Below are 21,722 nucleotides of genomic sequence, written 5' to 3'. Positions count from 1 at the left end.
TGTACGATACAGCTCCGCTCTTGTCAGTTTAGACACAGGTCTTGGGAGCTGTGTATCTTCAGTCTATAGTTTGTCCTTACATGTGAGCAGGACAGGTTACAGTTAGAATTATATCATGTGCACCATTTTATCTAATTTTTTGAGAATTCCTTTAAGCAACTTTAAAAGTTCATAGACACTTATTTATTTGCAGTAAAAACAGTTTAGATTTAAAGAAATATATATCTATCTCTCTCTCTCTCTATATATATAGATAGATAGATAGATAGATATACTGTAGATACATATAAATAGGTGTATATAGATAGATAGATTGCATTGCTCCTCGAGGTTCAATGGTGGAATTACAAGAGATGGAGATTACAATATTTTGTAAGGTCACCTGTCTGTTTCTGAGCCACAGACACTGGCAGTCTAGGACACATGTGACTGTGTGTGTACCACTTTCCACTTGACCTTTACTGGGATCATTTTTACTTGAAAACTGCTGGCTCAGTCATGATCGGGACTCAGTTTGACTTTCAATATCTTCTCTATAACTAACTTGAAAGTTTATTGGATAAATTAAGGTGTACCTTGAAACTCCTGGTCCTCAAATGAAAATATGAGACTGAACCACCACCTCCCATGTTCCATTTATACTATTAGTCTCCTTTGAGTCCACCTCTCCAACCCAATAGACATTGGGATCCAGTTGTGGTGTGCTATCGCCAACCTGAGTAAACCAAATACAACAATGTGTATCTAAATATGTAGTCCATGTCACTATCCCGTGAAACCCTTTGCTGTCGCATGTGTAAATTAACTTTCTTGAGAATTTGAGACATCCAAATGAAGTAATATGCATATATACTAGTTTTTTCTTTTTTTTAAGTAACATGTTGCAGACATTCTTACCACAATATTGCCTGGCGGTGAATAGGCATTGAAGGGATTTACTACAGAAGAATCATTCTGGTCAGGACTGAGAATTTTTTCAACTTTGTCTGAGATATCGCTTTCAGTGCCATCATCGGACAGTATGGCCACATAATTGGGATCACTTGCATTGGGGTACGAGAGAAGAACTGTGAAGTTATATATCTTGGATCCATCCAGACTTGATTTCCAAGTGCTATGAATATACTTCGCAAGGACCTCCTCCTCCTGGAGACTTCCTGCTATATGAGGTCTCTTAGAAAAAAACCTGCAGAGTTTAAAAAAAAAATCCATTCTTAAACCTTATCTCATATGTAATTGCTGCACACATGATCATTTATTTCTACAAAGATGCATCTTGCGGGTCACATGCCTCAGATTCATTGTAGACAATTCATCTGAAGCGAGTTTGCAGAAATTCAAGCATACAGGGTGTAAGACTCATGCTGGTGTGGTAGTTGGAGGCAGGTATATCTCGCCCAGGTGTTTGTCCTATGTGAATTAGGCCACTCAGTATCTTCAGGGTGCTAATGGGTTAATGATTGCAGGAATAAAAGTTGACCAGCTGGGGGTTTCCAGTGTCTGCCTGGGGCACACAGATTGCCTGCCTGTGTGAGACAAACGTGAGTGAAGAGCTGTGCTCAAGATCTGGGTGATGTTAGCTGGGTGGGAGAAGCCCCCCCAGTGGTTGAGATAGCAACGTATTTGTTTAGTTAGTGCTGGACAGGCTAGGATTTATTTTTATGTTTTGTTTTGTTCATGTTGCTTTCACGTTAATAAATCTGACCTGAGGTCAGCCTGCTCAGAAACCTGCTGTACGCCTCAGATTCAATGCACAAACCACGTGACCTTTGACCCCAGCAAAGGCGATCCCAGAGTGTTTTGTCACATTGTGGTGGAGAATGCGGGCATACCGTGGCACAGGCGACAGCATGGAAGACGTGGTGAAAGCCTTAGTACAGTCCACTGCCGTACAGCAGCAGGCCACTGCCGCACAGCACGAAGCTAATCGCTTGATGGCCGCACAGCTGAAGGAGTTAGTGGACATGACGGTTGCAGACCGCCAACTTCTCCAACAGGTGGCGCAGCGCCTGGTGAGCATGCCTGACGCTGACCCGGAAGCAGAGTCCAGAAGGATCCATGTGAGTCGATACTGGCAAAAGCTGACTGCAGAAGATGACGTCGAGGCATACCTGACAACGTTTGAGCGGACGGCGTTGAGAGAGAAGTGGCCGAAGGCACGATGGGCCGATTTGATCGCCCCGTTTCTCTCCGGCGAGGCCCAAAAAGCTTACCATGATTTGTACCCGGAGGTCACTCAGGACTTTGAGAAACTGAAAGCTGAGATCCTGGCCCGGCTGGGTGTGACGACGGCTGTCCGGGCACAGAGGGTACATCAGTGGACATACCAGCAAGATAAACCGGCGCGGTCTCAGATGTTCGACCTGATCTACTTAACAAAGAAATGGCTGCAACCCGAGGTACTGACAATACCCGAAATAATCCAGCGGGTTGTCCTGGACAAGTACCTGAGAGTACTACCCCCAGCGCTGAAAAGGTGGGTAAGCCAAGGAAATCCCACGAAAGCGGATCAACTTGTGGAGTTGGTCGAGCGTTATTCCGTGGCAGAAGGACTTCCCGACGACACCGCCAACCCCCGGTCTGTGCCTCCTCCTCGTGGAACCGGTAAGACTGTTCCAGGGACCACGGGTGAAGGAAAATCGCTTAAAACTGTGGGGGAGGAGTCCGGGACTGCTCGCACTCCGAGACCAAGAGTATTGGACGGTGGTCTCAGTAGGGGACCTGTTAGGTGTTTCCGCTGCCATGAGAAGGGTCATGTTTCTGCGAACTGTCCTGTTACCGCTGAACCCATGCAGTGCGACGTTATAGACTCTAGAAAACGCATGTCTTTGGTTACACAGCTAGTGAGTGTGAATGCGGGTCAAAATGATACAGTGAAACACCTGTGTGAATTATCTGTTGATGGGAAAAATGTTGTGGCATTACTAGACTCTGGAAGTGTGGTGACTCTGGTGAAAGCTAGTCTGGTGGCACTTCCGTCTGGTCCGTCTGACAAGTTTTCTGTGACGTGTGTGCATGGTGACACCCGCTCGTACTTAACAGCGGTCATATGGATTTCTACTCCCTATGGGTCAGTGCAGCACACTCATTCCCGCATTGTTACAGGATGTAATCCTGGGCAGGGATTTTCCCTATTTCTGGCAGTTGTGGGAGAATCAGTTGCTCCTTCACGGTAGCTGTACCCGTGAATCTTCTCCCATGCCATCTGGAGGTCCCGAGTCCCTAGAGGAGACCCCACAGGAAGATGTTGCTGGGGAGGTTAGTGAATCTAACCTTCAGTACCCCTTCTCCGTCATGGCGGGGGAAACGGAGGAAACTGAGGAACCTCAGCGAGAGGCGGAGGCAGACAGCCATCCGGCACCCTGCCTGCCAGATTTTTGGGAGTCCAGGTGGATGACTTCCACAGCAAGCAAATGAAAGATCCTACCCTGACTCCGGCTAGGAAAAATGTAAAAATGATAGATGGGGTACCCGTAGAACCTGACACTAGGCTAGCGTACCCGTAGATGGTTCTTGAAAATGATTTGCTCTACCAGGTAGAAAAAAAAGGTTACGGTTAGTGCAACGGTTAGTGGTACCCAAACCTTATCGGCGGAAGGTACTGGATTTGGCCCACGGACATATAATGGGGGGACATCTGGGGGTACAGAAAACCACAGAAAGGATATTGCATTGTTTTGTGTGGCCTGGAATACATTATGATGTGCGTAACTACTGTGAGTGCTGTACAGAGTGCAAAATCGCGGCCCCTAAATCTCAGTTCCGTAGCCGTTTGGTACCCCTTCCTATCATCGGGGTCCCTTTTGAGAGAATTGGGATGGATTTGGTTGGGCCCCTTCCCCGATCCGCACGTGGGCACCAACATATCCTCGTCATCGTGGACTATGCCACTCGTTACCCGGAAGCTGTCCTGTTGTGAGTTCTGTTTTTGGGCTCCCTCTGGTGGTTACTGATGGTACTGGGTGACTTGTGTTCTCTGCGGTCTCTGGTGTCCACCTGTTCCATCAGGTTATGGGAGTTTCCTATTTAACCTGGCTTTTTTGTCATTTCCTCGCCGGCTATCAATGTAATCAGCGTGTCTTTTTACCTCTGCTCCCTGCGTCTGTTATCTTCAGGACAAGCTAAGTTTTGATTTTCCTGTTCCACGTTTTGCTTTACTTTTGTCTTAGTCCAGCTTGCAGATATGTGATTCCTTGCTGCTGGTTGCTCTAGTGGGCTGAAATTACTCCTCATGTTCCATGAGTTGGCACATGAGTTCAAGTAATTTCAGGATGGTTTTTTGAAGGGTTTTTCGCTGACCGCGCAGTTCACTTTTGTATCCTCTGCTATCTAGCTTTAGCGGGCCTCATTTTTGCTGATTCTATTTTCATAACTACGTATGTGCTTTCCTCTCATTTCACCGTTATTACATGTGGGGGGCTGCTATTTCTGTGGGGTGTTTCTCTGGAGGCAAGTGAGGTCTGTGTTTCTTCTAATAGGGGAAGTTAATCCTTCGGCTGGCGCGAGACGTCTAGGAATCATCGTAGGCACGTTCCCCGGCTACTGCTAGTTGTGTGTTTAGGTTCAGGATCGCGGTCAGCTCAGGTTCCATCACCCTAGAGCTTGTTTTGTTTTTGTGCTTGTCCTTTTGTGATCCCCTGCCATTGGGATCATGACAGTATAGCCGGCCAGAAAAAATTGGTCATCGTTTTGGCTGAAGTAGGAGGAAAAGTAGTCTGAGGAAGTTTTTTTTTTTTTTTTTTTTTTTTCCCTCCTCAGTGTTTGCTGCCTAGCCTTAATTGCAGCTTGGCTGCTTCTTTCCTCCTCTTAATCCTTGAATGGCTCTGACCTCAGCTGTTTATCATGGACGTCCAGAGTTTGGCTTCCAGCCTGAATAATCTTGCTGCTAAGGTTCAAAATATACAAGATTTTGTTGTACATACGCCTATGTCTGAACCTAGAATTCCTATCCCAGAGTTTTTTTCTGGAGATAGATCTAGTTTTCTGAATTTTAGGAACAATTGCAAGTTGTTTCTTTCCTTGAAATCTCGCTCCTCTGGAGACCCTGCTCAGCAGGTCAAGATTGTTATATCTTTCCTGCGGGGTGACCCTCAGAATTGTGCATTTGCATTGGCACCAGGGGATCCTGCGTTGCTCAATGTGGATGCGTTTTTTCTGGCATTGGGTTTGCTCTATGAGGAACCTAACCTAGAGATTCAGGCTGAAAAAGCTTTATTGGCTCTCTCTCAGGGGCAAGATGAAGCAGAAATATATTGTCAGAAATTTCGGAAATGGTCGGTGCTTACTCAGTGGAATGAGTGCGCTCTGGCTGCAAAATTCAGAGATGGCCTTTCTGAGGCCATTAAAGATGTTATGGTGGGGTTCCCGGCGCCTACAGGTCTGAATGAGTCCATGACTATGGCTATTCAGATTGATCGGCGTTTACGGGAGCGCAAACCTGTGCACCATTTGGCGGTGTCTTCTGAACAGGCACCTGAGATAATGCAATGTGATAGAATTCAGTCCAGAAGTGAACGGCAAAATTATAGGCGGAAAAATGGATTGTGTTTTTATTGTGGTGATTCAGCTCATGTTATATCAGCATGCTCTAAACGCACAAAAAAGGTTGATAAGTCTGTTGCCATTGGTACTTTACAGTCTAAGTTCATTCTGTCTGTGACTCTGATTTGTTCATTATCATCCATTTCCGTCGATGCCTATGTGGATTCAGGCGCTGCCCTGAGTCTTATGGATTGGTCATTTGCCAATCGCTGTGGATTTAGTCTGGAACCTCTGGAAGTTCCTATTCCTTTGAAAGGAATTGACTCTACACCTTTGGCTATGAATAAACCTCAGTACTGGACACAAGTGACCATGCGTATGACTCCCGTTCATCAGGAGGTGATTCGCTTCCTGGTACTGTATAATTTACATGATGTTTTAGTGCTTGGTCTGCCATGGTTACAAACTCATAACCCAGTCCTGGACTGGAAAACAATGTCTGTGTTAAGCTGGGGATGTCAGGGGGTTCATGATGATGCATCTCCGATTTCTATCGCTTCATCTACTCCTTCTGAGGTTCCGGTATTTTTGTCTGATTATCGAGAGGTTTTTGAGGAGCCTAAGCTCAGTTCGCTTCCTCCTCACAGGGATTGCGATTGTGCTATAGATTTGATTCCTGGCAGTAAATTCTCTAAAGGTCGTTTGTTCAATCTGTCAGTGCCAGAGCATACTGCTATGCGGAATTATGTTAAGGAGTCCTTGGAAAAGGGACATATCCGTCCATCTTCGTCCCCTTTGGGAGCAGGTTTTTTTTTCGTGGCCAAAAAAGATGGTTCCTTGAGGCCTTGCATAGATTATCGTCTTTTGAATAAGATTACAGTCAAATATCAGTATCCTTTGCCATTGTTGACTGATTTGTTCGCTCGCATTAAGGGGGCTAAATGGTTCACTAAGATTGATCTTCGGGGTGCGTATAATCTTGTGCGGATAAGGCAGGGTGATGAGTGGAAAACCGCATTTAATACGCCTGAGGGTCATTTCGAGTATTTGGTGATGCCTTTTGGACTTTCTAATGCTCCTTCTGTCTTCCAGTCTTTTATGCACGATATTTTCCGTGAATATCTGGATAAATTTATTATCGTGTATTTGGATGATGTTTTGGTTTTTTCTGATGACTGGGAGTCTCATGTTCAGCAGGTCAGGAAGGTTTTTCAGGTCCTGCGGGCCAATTCTTTGTTTGTAAAGGGTTCTAAATGTCTCTTTGGAGTCCAGAAGATTTCTTTTTTGGGGTATATTTTTTCCCCTTCTACTATTGAGATGGATCCCGTCAAGGTTCAGGCTATTTGTGACTGGACGCAGCCTACATCTCTTAAGAGTCTACAGAAGTTCTTGGGCTTTGCTAATTTTTATCGTCGCTTCATAACTAATATTTCTAGTGTTGTTAAGCCTTTGACGGATTTGACTAAGAAGGGTGCTGATGTTACTGATTGGTCTCCTGCGGCTGTGGAGGCCTTTCAGGAACTTAAGCGCCGGTTTTCTTCTGCTCCTGTGTTGCGTCAGCCAGATACGTCGCTTCCTTTTCAGGTTGAGGTTGATGCTTCCGAGATCGGAGCGGGGGCGGTTTTGTCACAGAGAAGCTCCGATGGCTCAGTGATGAAGCCATGTGCGTTCTTTTCTAGAAAATTTTCACCCGCTGAACGGAATTATGATGTTGGTAATCGGGAGCTTTTGGCCATGAAGTGGGCATTTGAGGAGTGGCGTCATTGGCTTGAGGGTGCTAGACATCGTGTGGTGGTCTTGACTGATCACAAAAATCTGATGTACCTTGAGTCTGCCAAGCGTCTGAATCCTAGACAGGCTCGTTGGTCACTGTTTTTCTCCCGTTTCAATTTTGTGGTTTCATACCTGCCAGGTTCAAAGAATGTGAAGGCAGATGCTCTTTCTAGGAGTTTTGTGCCTGACTCCCCTGGAAATTCTGAGCCCACTGGTATCCTTAGGGATGGGGTGATTTTGTCGGCTGTCTCCCCAGACTTGCGACGTGCTTTGCAGGAGTTTCAGGTGGATAAACCTGATCGTTGTCCGCCGGAAAGACTGTTTGTTCCGGATAATTGGACCAGTAGAGTCATCTCCGAGGTCCATTCTTCTGTGTTGGCAGGTCATCCTGGAATATTTGGTACTAGAGACTTGGTGGCCAGGTCTTTTTGGTGGCCTTCCTTGTCGAGGGATGTGCGTTCTTTCGTGCAGTCTTGTGGAGTTTGCGCTCGGGCTAAGCCTTGCTGTTCTCGGGCCAGTGGATTGTTGTCACCTTTGCCTATCCCGAAGAGGCCTTGGACGCACATTTCCATGGACTTTATTTCGGATCTCCCTGTCTCTCAAAAAATGTCCGTCATATGGGTTGTGTGTGACCGCTTTTCTAAGATGGTTCATCTGGTACCCTTGCCTAAGTTACCTTCCTCCTCTGAGTTGGTCCCTCTGTTTTTTCAAAACGTGGTCCGTTTGCATGGCATTCCGGAGAACATCGTTTCTGACAGGGGATCCCAGTTTGTGTCTAGATTTTGGCGGACGTTCTGTGCTAAGATGGGCATTGATTTGTCCTTTTCGTCTGCATTCCATCCCCAGACGAATGGCCAGACGGAACGAACTAATCAGACTTTAGAAACTTATTTAAGGTGTTTTGTTTCTGCTGATCAAGATGACTGGGTTTCCTTTTTGCCGCTTGCCGAGTTTGCCCTTAATAATCGGGCTAGTTCTGCTACCTTGGTTTCTCCTTTCTTTTGTAATTCGGGGTTTCATCCTCGTTTTTCCTCTGGTCAGGTGGAGCCTTCTGATTGTCCTGGAGTGGACATGGTGGTGGATAGGTTGCATCAGATTTGGAGTCATGTGGTGGACAATTTGAAGTTGTCCCAGGAGAGGGCTCAGCAGTTTGCTAATCGCCATCGCCGTGTGGGTCCTCGACTTCTTGTTGGGGACTTGGTGTGGTTGTCTTCTCGTTTGGTTCCTATGAAGGTCTCTTCTCCTAAGTTCAAGCCTCGGTTCATCGGTCCCTATAGGATCTTGGAAATTCTTAACCCTGTGTCGTTTCGTTTGGATCTCCCGGCATCGTTTGCTATTCATAATGTGTTCCATCGGTCGTTGTTGCGGAAGTATGAGGTACCTGTTGTTCCTTCGCTTGAGCCTCCTGCTCCGGTGCTGGTGGAGGGTGAATTGGAGTATGTTGTGGAGAAGATCTTGGATTCTCGTGTTTCCAGACGGAAACTCCAGTATTTGGTCAAGTGGAAGGGTTATGGTCAGGAGGATAATTCTTGGGTGATTGCCTCTGATCTTCATGCTGCCGATTTGGTCCGTGCTTTTCATAGGGCTCATCCTGGTCGCCCTGGTGGTTCTCGTGAGGGTTCGGTGACCCCTTCTCAAGGGGGGGTACTGTTGTGAGTTCTGTTTTTGGGCTCCCTCTGGTGGTTACTGATGGTACTGGGTGACTTGTGTTCTCTGCGGTCTCTGGTGTCCACCTGTTCCATCAGGTTATGGGAGTTTCCTATTTAACCTGGCTTTTTTGTCATTTCCTCGCCGGCTATCAATGTAATCAGCGTGTCTTTTTACCTCTGCTCCCTGCGTCTGTTATCTTCAGGACAAGCTAAGTTTTGATTTTCCTGTTCCACGTTTTGCTTTACTTTTGTCTTAGTCCAGCTTGCAGATATGTGATCCCTTGCTGCTGGTTGCTCTAGTGGGCTGAAATTACTCCTCATGTTCCACGAGTTGGCACATGAGTTCAAGTAATTTCAGGAGGTTTTTTTGAAGGGTTTTTCGCTGACCGCGCAGTTCACTTTTGTATCCTCTGCTATCTAGCTTTAGCGGGCCTCATTTTTGCTGATTCTATTTTCATAACTACGTATGTGCTTTCCTCTCATTTCACCGTTATTACATGTGGGGGGCTGCTATTTCTGTGGGGTGTTTCTCTGGAGGCAAGTGAGGTCTGTGTTTCTTCTAATAGGGGAAGTTAATCCTTCGGCTGGCGCGAGACGTCTAGGAATCATCGTAGGCACGTTCCCCGGCTACTGCTAGTTGTGTGTTTAGGTTCAGGATCGCGGTCAGCTCAGGTTCCATCACCCTAGAGCTTGTTTTGTTTTTGTGCTTGTCCTTTTGTGATCCCCTGTCATTGGGATCATGACACCGTCCCTTTGCGTAACACAGCTACCAAGACGATCGCCAAGGAATTGGTACAAGTGTTTAGTCGGGTGGGAATTCCAAAACAGATACTCACCGACCAGGGGACTCCCTTTATGTCGAGGGTAATGAAGGAGCTCTGCAGGCTCTTACAAATAGACCCGTTGCGTACGTCTGTCTATCACCCTCAAACAGATGGCCTGGTTGAGCGCTTCAACAAAACCTTAAAACAGATGCTCCGGAAGGCGATAGACAAAGATGGGAAGAACTGGGATTACTTTTTACCCTATTTGCTGTTTGCCATTAGGGAAGTTCCCCAGTCTTCCACAGGGTTTTCGCCTTTCGAACTGTTGTACGCCCGTCGTCCCCGGGGACTGCTGGACGTCGCAAAAGAAACCTGGGAAGGTCAAGTCACTCCCTTTAAAACGGTGATCGACCATGTAACACAAATGCAGGATCGTATTGCCGCTGTCATGCCCATTGTTAGGGACCATATGTTACAGGCCCAGGGAGCCCAGAGGCAAAGTTATGATAGAGGAGCTAAGGTCCGTACATTTGCACCCGGCGATAGGGTGTTGGTCCTAATCCCTACGGTGGATAGTAAATTCCTGGCGAAATGGCAGGGCCCATTTGAGGTCCGAGAAAGAGTTGGTAAAGTGAACTATAAAGTGTACCAGCCAGGTAAGAGAAAACCGGAACAGATTTATCATGTGAATCTGATAAAATCCTGGAAAGACCGCTCTGCCCTAACGGCGGATCTGCCCTGTCCGGTTTGTTCACCTACTGTACCGGAGGTGCAGGTTGTCGAGACTCTCTCAGAACGACAAAAATCTGAGGTTAAGCAATTTTTGTTACAGAACCGACAGTTTTTCTCCGAAAAACCTGGCCGGACTAAGTTGGTGAAACATGAGATTGTCACAGAGCCTGGCGTCACTGTTCATGTGAAGCCCTACCGGATTCCGGAAGCCCGCCATGAAGCCGTCTCCCGGGAAGTGATGGCAATGTTGGACTTAGGAGTCATTGAGGAGTCGCACAGTGCCTGGTCCAGTCCAATTGTGTTGATACCTAAACCGGATGGCTCCATCCGGTTTTGTAATGACTTTAGGAAACTGAATGCAGTTTCTAAATTTGATGCGTACCCTATGCCCCGGGTCGATGAGTTGATCGACCGGCTTGGTAAAGCCCGATACATTACGACCCTGGATTTAACAAAGGGGTACTGGCAGATTCCTCTGGCCGAGGCGGCCAGAGAGAAGACGGCATTTGCTACACCGGAAGGTCTGTTCCAGTATGTCTATATGCCGTTTGGACTTCACGGAGCTCCCGCAACATTCCAGAGATTGATGGATCGAGTCTTGAGGCCTCACAGACAGTACGCTTCTGCCTACCTGGATGACATCGTAATTTACAGCATGGACTGGGAAACTCATCTCCAGAAGGTACAAGCGGTGATTGATGACCTGCGAGATGCAGGTTTAACGGCAAACCCCAAGAAATGCCACATCGGGCTTGAAGAAGCCCGATACTTGGGCTACGTGATTGGCCGAGGAGTGGTTAAACCCCAGATCGACAAAATACAGGCAATTCAGGGCTGGCCACAACCAGTGAACAAAAAACAAGTACAGGCTTTCCTGGGGATTGCCGGCTATTATCGCCGGTTCATACCCAATTTTGCAGCCATGGCTACTCCCTTGACGGATCTTACCAAGGGGAAGGGTTCCGTCATGGTAAAATGGACCTCAGCTGCTGAAGAGGCCTTCCACAGCCTGAAACGGGCTTTGTGCTCTCAGCCCGTACTAGTGACTCCTGATTTCAGTAGCGAGTTTGTGGCACAAACTGATGCCTCTGATACTGGTGTCGGAGCTGTACTTTCCCAGGTGAGGGACGGAGTCGAACACCCGGTCCTCTATCTCAGTCGGAAACTGAATGTACATGAGCAGAGGTATGCGGTGGTTGAAAAAGAGTGCCTAGCCATTAAATGGGCTCTCGACTCCCTCAAGTATTACCTGGCCGGTAGGAAGTTTAGGCTGGTCACAGACCATGCCCCTCTCAAGTGGATGCACCTCCACAAAGACCGTAATAGTCGGGTAACCCGGTGGTTCCTTGCCCTGCAGGCTTACTCTTTTACGGTGGAGCACCGACCTGGGGTGCAGATGGGGAACGCCGATGCCCTATCCCGAGTGCACTGTTTCAAAAGTGTTCTTGCTCGACCGGAGTGGTCTGAGCAAGGGGGGGATATGTAAGACTCATGCTGGTGTGGTAGTTGGAGGCAGGTATATCTCGCCCAGGTGTTTGTCCTATGTGAATTAGGCCACTCAGTATCTTCAGGGTGCTAATGGGTTAATGATTGCAGGAATAAAAGTTGACCAGCTGGGGGTTTCCAGTGTCTGCCTGGGGCACACAGATTGCCTGCCTGTGTGAGACAAACGTGAGTGAAGAGCTGTGCTCAAGATCTGGGTGATGTTAGCTGGGTGGGAGAAGCCCCCCCAGTGGTTGAGATAGCAACGTATTTGTTTAGTTAGTGCCGGACAGGCTAGGATTTATTTTTATGTTTTGTTTTGTTCATGTTGCTTTCACGTTAATAAATCTGACCTGAGGTCAGCCTGCTCAGAAACCTGCTGTACGCCTCAGATTCAATGCACAAACCACGTGACCTTTGACCCCAGCAAAGGCGATCCCAGAGTGTTTTGTCACAAGGGGTATATCTAGGGGAAAGTGGAGAATTTTCCCTGCATGCAGCTGGCAGAGGGGGCAGCATCAGGCCATCTAATGCAGTGATCCAAGGTGTCTCCCCGGCAGCTGCATTTTCCTGCCCTCATAGTGCGAACACAGTATGGGAAGCGAGGGGGAATGGGTGTAGAAACAGTGTTGGGAGTGTATATGGACATGGTATGGGAGCAAACAGGGGAAGAAATTTGTGGACATAGTATGGGGAGCGACTGGGTGATGGGTTCGAACACAGTATGGGGAGCGAGGGGGGATTGAAGACACAGTATGGGGAGCAAGGGTGGATGGGTGTAGACAAAGTATGGGGAACAATGGAGGGATGGGTGGAAACACAGTATAAGGAGCAATGGGATGAGAAATTTGAGGACAGTATGAGAAGGGGGTAAATTTAAGGACACTGCATGGGAAGTGAGGGGGCGGGAGTGGAGTGGACACTGTATGGGGAGAGAGGGGGAATGTATGCAAACACAGTATGAGGAGTGAGTGGGGAATGTATACAAACACAGTATGAGGAGTGAGGGTTGATGGGTGCCAACTCAATATGGAAAGCGAGGAGGGGATGGGATCGAAAACCATATGGAGCAAGGGGGCATGTGTCAGGAGACTATTGAAGGAAATAGTGTGAATAGACAGTATGTGATGAGAAAAATGGGAGGGGCATAGAATAGAGACTGGGTAGTGTGGGCGGGGCCATATGGAGAGGGGGCAGCATGAGGGAACATTGTGAGGCCACAGCAAGGAGAGGACAGTATGTCGAGGAGGGTGAGTGTGAGGGCACAATGTGAGAGGACAGTGTGAAGATGGGGTATAGAAAGGAGAGGGCAGTGTGGAGGCATGTACCAAAAGAGGGACAGTATGTGTGTAATAGAGTGCAGGGTTGAGTATGTCACCACAGAACAGACAGACCAACTGTTGGGGGGAATTTATTAGCAGGAGTAAGATTCTCCTTGCAGGGAGTAAACAGGGGGTTAATAGAGATAAAGCAAACAGTAAACAGTTAAGCGAAATCGCAACGGTTAATGAATGTTCTTGTAACTTATCAATCCAGGGAGGTCCTGACTGGAGGGTCCTTATTCCAACGCGGGTACAGTCACCAGCAGTGCTTGAGATCTTGAAGTCTCTCCTCTGTCTCTGGGGAACTGGAGACTCTGGGGTTAAGTTTTTTCTTCCAGTGAAGATGAAAGCAGGAAGTAACTCAGCCACTCTGAGGCCAGTCTCTGTATATCAGGCTGGCAGGCTTTCTGCAGTTGCAATGCTACACACACACACTGAGCAGTTTACTTGTCACACTCAGGGGTTCTGGCTTGTCACTGCAGTCACCGGGGCTTCGCGCTCAGGTCACTGTCAGGAGATGCGTCTTTTCGGATTATGGAGGCTGCCAAGTCCACACTCTCACATCCAGCCTTCACTATGGTGGGTAACTCAGCCTCAGTGCCCTCACGGGGAGCACTACCTTTAGGGGAGCATGGCACTGCAGCCTGCTCTCTCTTTGGCACGCTGCCCTCTCTCTGCTCTCCCGCTCTTTTCTGACCACACCTCTCTCTCTTCCTCTCTCCTCCCAGCAGTCACCTGGTCCCTTGTGTCCAGGGCAGAAAGTCTTCCCCCCAACAACCCAGCTGTCTGACTAAGTGGTTCCAGGCAAGGAGCAGGGAAAGCAACCTCCTTACATGTGGATGATATTTTGTGCAGAGAACACAATGAGGAGCAATTATTTATTCTAAAGCACAGCATAGGAAAGATATTAATCCCTTAGTGACCACCAATACATCTTTTTACTGACCTCATGTATTGCAGCAGCTGTCGACTGTACACTATAGCTGACACCTTGCTGTGTCAGCCTTGAGTGGTTTTGGCACTAACCATGGCTTTTTAACCCCTTTACCCCCAAGGGTGGTTTGCACGTTAATGACCAGGCCAATTTTTACAATTCTGACCACTGTCCCTTTATGAGGTTATAACTCTGGAACGCTTCAATGGATCCCAGTGATTCTGACATTGTTTTCTCGTGACATATTGTACCTCATGATAGTGGTAAAATTTCTTTGATATTACCTGCGTTTATTTGTGAAAAAAATGGAAATTTGGCGAAAATTTTGAAAATTTCACAATTTTACAACTTTGAATTTTTATGCAATTAAATCACAGAGATATGTCACACAAAATACTTAATAAGTAACATTTCCCACACGTCTACTTTACATCAGCACAATTTTGGAACCAAATTTTTTTTTTGTTAGGGAGTTATAAGGGTTAAAAGTTGACCAGCAATTTCTCATTTTTACAACACCATTTTTTTTTAGGGACCACATCTCATTTGAAGTCATTTTGAGGGGTCTATATGATAGAAAATACCCAAGTGTGACACCATTCTAAAAACTGCACCCCTCAAGGTGCTCAAAACCACATTCAAGAAGTTTATTAACCCTTCAGGTGTTTCACATGGATTTTTGGAATGTTTAAATAAAAATGAACATTTAACTTTTTTTCACAAAAAATTTACTTCAGCTCCAATTTGTTTTATTTTACCAAGGGTAACAGGAGAAAACCCCAAAAGTTGTTGTACAATTTGTCCTGAGTACACTGATACCCCACATGTGGGGGTAAACCACTGTTTGGGCGCATGACAGAGCTTGGAAGCGAAGGAGCGCCATTTGACTTTTCAATGCAAAATTGACTGGAATTGAGATGGGGACACCATGTTGCGTTTGGAGAGCCCCTGATGTGCCTAAACATTGAAACCCCCCACAAGTGACGCCATTTTGGAAAGTAGACCCCCTAAGGAACTTATCTAGATGTGTGGTGAGCACTTTGACCCACCAAGTGCTTTACAGAAGTTTATAATGCAGAACAGTAAAAATAAAAAATCATATTTTTTCACAAAAATTATCTTTTCACCCCCAATTTTTTATTTTCCCAAGAGTAAGAGAAGAAATTGGACCCCAAAAGTTGCGTTTGGAGAGCCACTGATGTGCCTAAACAGTAGAAACCCCCCACAAGTGACACCATTTTGGAAAGAAGACCCCCTAAGGAACTTATCTAGATGTGTGGTGAGCGCTTTGACCCACCAAGGGCATCACAGAAGTTTATAATGCAGAGCCGTAAAAATAAAACAAACATTTTTTCCCACAAACATTATTTTTTAGCCCCCAGTTTTGTATTTTCCCAAGGGTAACAGGAGAAATTGGACCTCAAAATTTGTTCAATGCGTGCGCTGATACCCCATATGTGGGGGGGACAACTGTTTGGGCGCATGGAAGGGCTCGAAAGGGAAGGAGCGCCATTTGGAATGCAGACTTAGATGGAATGGTCTGCAGGCGTCACATTGTGTTTGCAGAGCCCCTAATGTACCTAAACAGTAGAAACCCCCCACAAGTGACCTCATATTGGAAACTAGACCCCCCAGGGAACTTATCTAGATGTGTTGTGAGAACTTTGAGCGCCTAAGTGTTTCACTACAGTTTATAACGCAGAGCCTTGAAAATAAAAAATCTTTTTTTTCCCCACAAAAATTATTTTTTAGCCCCCAGTTTTGTATTTTCCCAAGGGTAACAGGAGAAATTGGACCCCAAAAGGTGTTGTCCAATTTGTCCTGAGTACGCTGATACCCCATATGTTGGGGTAAACCCCTGTTTGGGCACACAGTAGAGCTCGGAAGGGAAGGAGCACTGTTTTACTTTTTCAACGCAGAATTGGCTGGAATTGAGATCGGATGCCATGTCACGTTTGGAGAGCCCCTGATGTGCCTAAACAGTGGAAACCCCCCAAATTATAACTGAAACCCTAATCCAAACACACCCCTAACCCTAATCCCGTAACAGTAACCCTAACCACACCTCTAACCCTGACACACCCCTAACCCTAATCCCAACCCTATTCCCAACCGTAAATGTAATCTAAACCCTAACCGTAACTTTAGCCCCAACACTAATTGCAGCCTTAACCCTAGCCCCAACCCTAACCCTAACCCTAACCCTAACCCTAGCCCTAACCCTAGCCCTAGCCCTAACCCTATCCCTAATGGGAAAATGGAAATAAATACATTTTTTTAATTTTTCCTTAACTAATGGGGTGATGATTTACTTTTATAGCGGGTTTTTTAGCGGATTTTTATGATTGGCAGCCGTCACACACTGAAAGACGCTTTTTATTGCAAAAAATATTTTTTGCGTTACCACATTTTGAGACCTATAATTTTTCCATATTTTGGTCCACAGAGTCATGTGAGGTCTTGTTTTTTGCGGGACGAGTTGACGTTTTTATTGGTCTATAGAAGATTAGGTGCTCACTGTCCTTAGATAAGGTGCTCAGGAGAAAAATAGTAGAATCAATAGAGAAAACTCCGGCACACAATAGAAGTCAATGCAATTTTCTTGTGAATTTATTAGAAAAATAACAGCGTTTCAAATAATGTTAGATCCGTTAGAAAAAAATATGTAACACCGCATACGGAGGAAAAAGAATTCTATGCATCAATTCACAGGTAACAATTTCATTTCAACGTTTCGGCCTGTAAGCCTTTCTCAAGAAAACCTGTACATGAATCCGTGGCAGAGGTCCAACCGTGCGAGGTCCGTGGTGTTACATATTTTTTTCTAACGGATCTAACATTATTTGAAACGCTGTTATTTTTCTAATAAATTCACAAGAAAATTGCATTGACTTCTATTGTGTGCCGGAGTTTTCTCTATTGACGTTTTTATTGGTAACATTTTCGGGCACGTGACACTTTTTGATCGCTTTATATTCCGATTTTTGTGAGGCAGAATGACCAAAAACCAGCTATTCATGAATTTCTTTTGGGGGAGGCGTTTATACCGTTCCGCGTTTGGTAAAATGGATAAAGCAGTTTTATTCTTCGGCTCAGTACGATTACAGCGATACCTCATTTATATCTTTTTTTATGTTTTGGCGCTTTTATACGATAAAAACTATTTTATAGAAAAAATAATAATTTTTGCATCGCTTTATTCTCAGGACTATAACTTTTTATTTTTTTGCTGATGATGCTGTATTGCGGCTCGTTTTTTGTGGGACAAGATGACGTTTTCAGCGGTACCATGGTCATTTATATCCGTCTTTTTGATCGCGTGTTATTCCACTTTTTGTTCGGTGGTATGATAATAAAGAGTTGTTTATTGCCTCGTTTTTTTTTTTTCTTACGGTGTTTACTGAAGGGGTTAACTAGTGGGCCAGTTTTATAGGTCGGGTCGTTACGGACGCAGCAATACTAAATATGTGTACTTTTATTGTTTTTTTTTTATTTAGATAAAGAAATGTATTTATGGGAATAATATTTTTTTTTTTCATTATTTAGGATTTTTTTTTTTTTTTTTTTTTACACATTTGGAATTTTTTTTTTTACTTTTTTACTTTGTCCCAGGGGGGGACATCACAGATCAGTCATCTGACCGTTTGCATAGCACTCTGTCAGATCACTGATCTGACTTACAGTGCTGCAGGCTTCACAGTGCCTGCTCTAAGCAGTGTTGTGAATTCCACTCTTGAGCTCCCTCCGGTGGTTGTAAGTGGCACTTTTGTGAGTTCTGCTCTTGGGCTCCCTCCGGTGGTTTTGAGTGGAATGGCTGCTCCTTGGATTTAGCAGTCTGCAGCTGCTTCCACTGATTGTCTTTCTGCTCAGCTATTTTTGCCTGGCTCTTTCCTTCAGCCAGTGCCACTTGTCAATGGTTCCTGGTTGGATTCACATCTCTCTTGGATTTCCCTGATATCCTGACCAGTTCAGCAAAGATAAGTCCTTTCTTTGCTCTTTTCTGTCCACATGTTGTGGACTTATTCGTTCCGTGCATTCTTTGTTTTGTCCAGCTTGTCAGTATGGATTAATTCAGTTAAGCTGGAAGCTCTGGGAAGCAGATTTACCCTCCACACCTTTAGTCAGGTGTGGAGATTTTTGTAAACTCTGTGTGGTTTTTTGTAGTTTTTAATACTGACCGCACAGTATTCCGTCCTGTCTTATCTATCTAGCTAGACTGGCCTCCTGTGCTACATCCTGGTTTCATTCTACGTATGTCTTTTCCCTCTCCACTCACAGTCATTACTTGTGGGGGGCTATCTATCCTTTGGGGATTTTCTCTGAGGCAAGTCAGTTTTCCTGTTTTTATCTTTAGGGGTAGTTAGTTCTCAGGCTGTGACGAGGTGCCTAGGGAGTGACAGGAGCATCCCACGGCTACTTCTAGTGTTGTGTTGAGCTTAGGGACTGCGGTCATGTTGCTCCTAAACCACCAGTTCATAACAAAGCAGGCTCTGTGAAGCCACCTCCCTCCCTGCAGGACCAGGATGCTGCGGCCATCTTGGATCCGGGCCTGGAGTAGGGAGGGAGGTAGGAAGACCCTCGTAGCAACGCGATCACATCGCGTTGCTGCAGGGGGCTCAGGGAAGCCCGCAGGGAGCCCCCTCCCTGCGCGATGCTTCCCTGTACCGCCGGCACATCGCGATCATGTTTGATCGCGGTGTGCCAGGGGTTAATGTGCCGGGAGCGGTCCGTGACCGCTCCTGGCACATAGTGCAGGATGTCAGCTGCGTTAGGCAGCTTACCCCCGGCCGCAATTGGCCACGCTCCCCCCGTGAGCGCGGCCGATCGCACATGACGTACTATCCCGTCGGTGGTCATAGGGGCCTACCCCACCTCGACGGGATAGTACGTCTAATGTCAGAAAGGGGTTAATGGTGCTAATGTAATGGTGCTTTTTAATGCTAATGGTGCAGTGATTATGGCATCTAAATGGCTAACAGAGTGTGGAGGCTCCCTCTTTAACCCCATTGGCACACTGAGATCTTGATTGTGTCATCCTGATGTTTTCCTTGGCAATTCACGACCAAATAACGTCTTTAGTGTCTGCCAGCTATAGCGGCCTGTTTAGAAGCAACATTTAGGTGGAAAAAATAAAATTTTTCCTTCCTGTCTTGTCACTTTGTAGTAATTCCTGAAAAGCACCCGAATGGTTAATAGACTACCTGACAGCGGTTTTGAATATGTTGATGAGTGCTGTTTTTAAAGGTGTCTCAAAAATGGGGATTTTAAGACATACAGTATATGGCAGTTAAAGTCACTTCAAAACTGAATAGGTCCCTATAAAAGTAAGTTTTGTAAATTTTCTTGGAAAAAATGTAGAATTGCTAACATCTAACAACCTAACAAAATAAAAGGATTTTTTTTAAACGGTGCTGATGTAAAGCAAACATGAGGTAAATATTATTTAATTACCATTTTATGTAGTATGACTACATGGATTAATCATTCAAAGTTTGAAAAATGCAAATTTTTAAAAAATGTTCACAAATTTCTGACAAATATTTTTATAAATAAACGCAGAAAATATTGGCATATATTTACCATTAACATACAGCACAATGTGTCACGAAAAAACAGTCTCAAAATCAATGAGATCTGTTCAAGCTTTCTAGAGTTATTACAGTTAAAAAGTGACACTGGTCAGATTTGAAAAATTTGGCCTGGTCACTAAGGGGTTAAGGGTATCGTGTGGGGATGTGCTGCATAAGACCGGAGAAGATGGAAGTCTGCAGAGACAAGCTGTTGCTGTGAAAAGTGATAATGGCGTCTGGACAAAATGAAGAAAAGGAGAACAACTGCAATCAGAGACCATGTCATCTGTACCTGGATGTAAATTTTAATATGTGATACTGACTAATTTTCATCAGTACTGTGGTTTCTGTATAGTACACAGTCTGATGATGACTGATAGCAAGAACTCCCAGTATCTTCTTACCATTGTTAAGGACATAATGGAAGTTGAAGATTCATTTTATACAAATGTATATGGGCCTGATCTAACATTACAATTGATGTGCCATGAACTGATGGTGGTTCTGGTTCTGAATTCATGGTCCTGGTGATAAATTCCAGTACTGATGAGGGTTTTGATGCTGTACTGATGGGTGTTATAATGATGAATTTTTGTACTGCTGGTGATTCTGATTATTTATTTGCTGATGAGGGCTATGATACTGTATTTCTATACTGATGGGGGTTCTAGTGATGTATTTCCGTACTGCTGTTGGTTTATGGTGATGGATTCTTGTGCTGTTATTGGATCTGTTCTTGTACGCATCTAACAATTCAAAACTTGTAAGATTGCATGATCCATAGCTATGTATTACTAAAGTGTTGTGCCATCTGACAAGTTATGAGTTACTATGTTTTTATTTAAGTTAGGAACATTAACCCCTTTCCGACATCGGGCATAATAGTCGGACACCCTCCCTTTGATGTGGGCTTCGACTGTAATCTCACATCTTTCCTGGCACATGTCAGCTGTATTGAACAGCTGACTTGTGCTCGGTACAGTCGCTGGTGGAATCGTGATCCACCCACAGCTATTAACCCATTAAATGCCGCTATCAAACGATAACAGCGGCATTTAACATGCAGTTCCGGCAATCCATCAGTGACCCCAGTGATCGCAGGTCACCGATAGGTTGGCATGACAACCAGAGGTCTCCTGGAGACCTCTATGGTTGTCACTGCCGGATTGCTATGACCGCCGCCTGGTGGTTGGTACTCATAGCAAGTGAAGTATTCTGCTACATACAGGTAATCTGATCATCACCTGTATGTAGCAGAGCTAATTGGGTTATGGCAGCTTCTATGGCTGCTGCAGAGAAGATATCAATGGCGGCTTCAGCACCAGTGGGTGGGACAGCGCTTACTGTAGCGCTGTCTCCTGCACGGCACACGGACTGCACACGGACAATGTCCGTGTGCGGTACGTGTTTTACACGGACCCATTGACTTTAATGGGTCCGTGTAATCCGTGCGCTCCCACGAACACTGACATGTCTCCGTATTTGGCACACGGAGACACGGTCCGCAAAAAATCAATGACATCTGCACAGATGCATTGATTTGAATGTGTCTACGTGTTTCAGTGGCTCCGGTACGTGAGGAAACTGTCACCTCACGTACCGGAGCCACTGACGTGTGAAACCGGCCTAATATATAAAGCTGAATGTGTGTGTGTGTGTGTGTGTGTGTGTGTGTATGTATTTATGTGTGTATGTCTGGGATTAGCATGTGCACCGTTGCAACTACAGCTACAAAATTTTGCACAGTCACACGTCTGGACCCCAAGAGCGTCATAGGCTATGTTGTGAGGCGAAATTTTAACCCCGTGCATTACAATTCACCAAACAATTTTGCCCCTATCTACATAATTGGGAAAAAGTGAAAGGAAAAGTGTAGGAGGCAAATTGACAGCTGCCAGATGTGAACAAGGGGGACTTAAAGAATGAGAGCGATGGCGCCAAAGAGTATATACCGTACAGTTGCTAAGGTGGGGCCCCGACATGGGATACTCACCACACACAGGGATATGAACACA

The 21,722-nt window shown here is 45.6% G+C and overlaps 1 protein-coding gene across 1 annotated transcript in view; it reads right to left on the bottom strand.

The window, feature by feature from the left end:
• The window catches only part of LOC138643106 (putative N-acetylated-alpha-linked acidic dipeptidase), a 234,570-nt gene that overhangs the window by 183,427 nt on the left and 29,421 nt on the right, over positions 1–21,722 (bottom strand). Inside the window, exon 3 of the mRNA XM_069731859.1 lies at positions 898–1,186. Within this exon, the coding sequence (XP_069587960.1) occupies positions 898–1,186 (289 nt within the window). The remainder of the gene's footprint in view (positions 1–897; positions 1,187–21,722) is intronic.

The sequence above is a fragment of the Ranitomeya imitator genome, chromosome 1 (assembly GCF_032444005.1).
Source record: "Ranitomeya imitator isolate aRanImi1 chromosome 1, aRanImi1.pri, whole genome shotgun sequence".
NCBI lineage: Eukaryota > Metazoa > Chordata > Amphibia > Anura > Dendrobatidae > Ranitomeya > Ranitomeya imitator.
The sequence above is the reverse complement of the archived record's forward strand: the minus strand, read 5'-3'. Positions and strand labels throughout refer to the sequence as shown.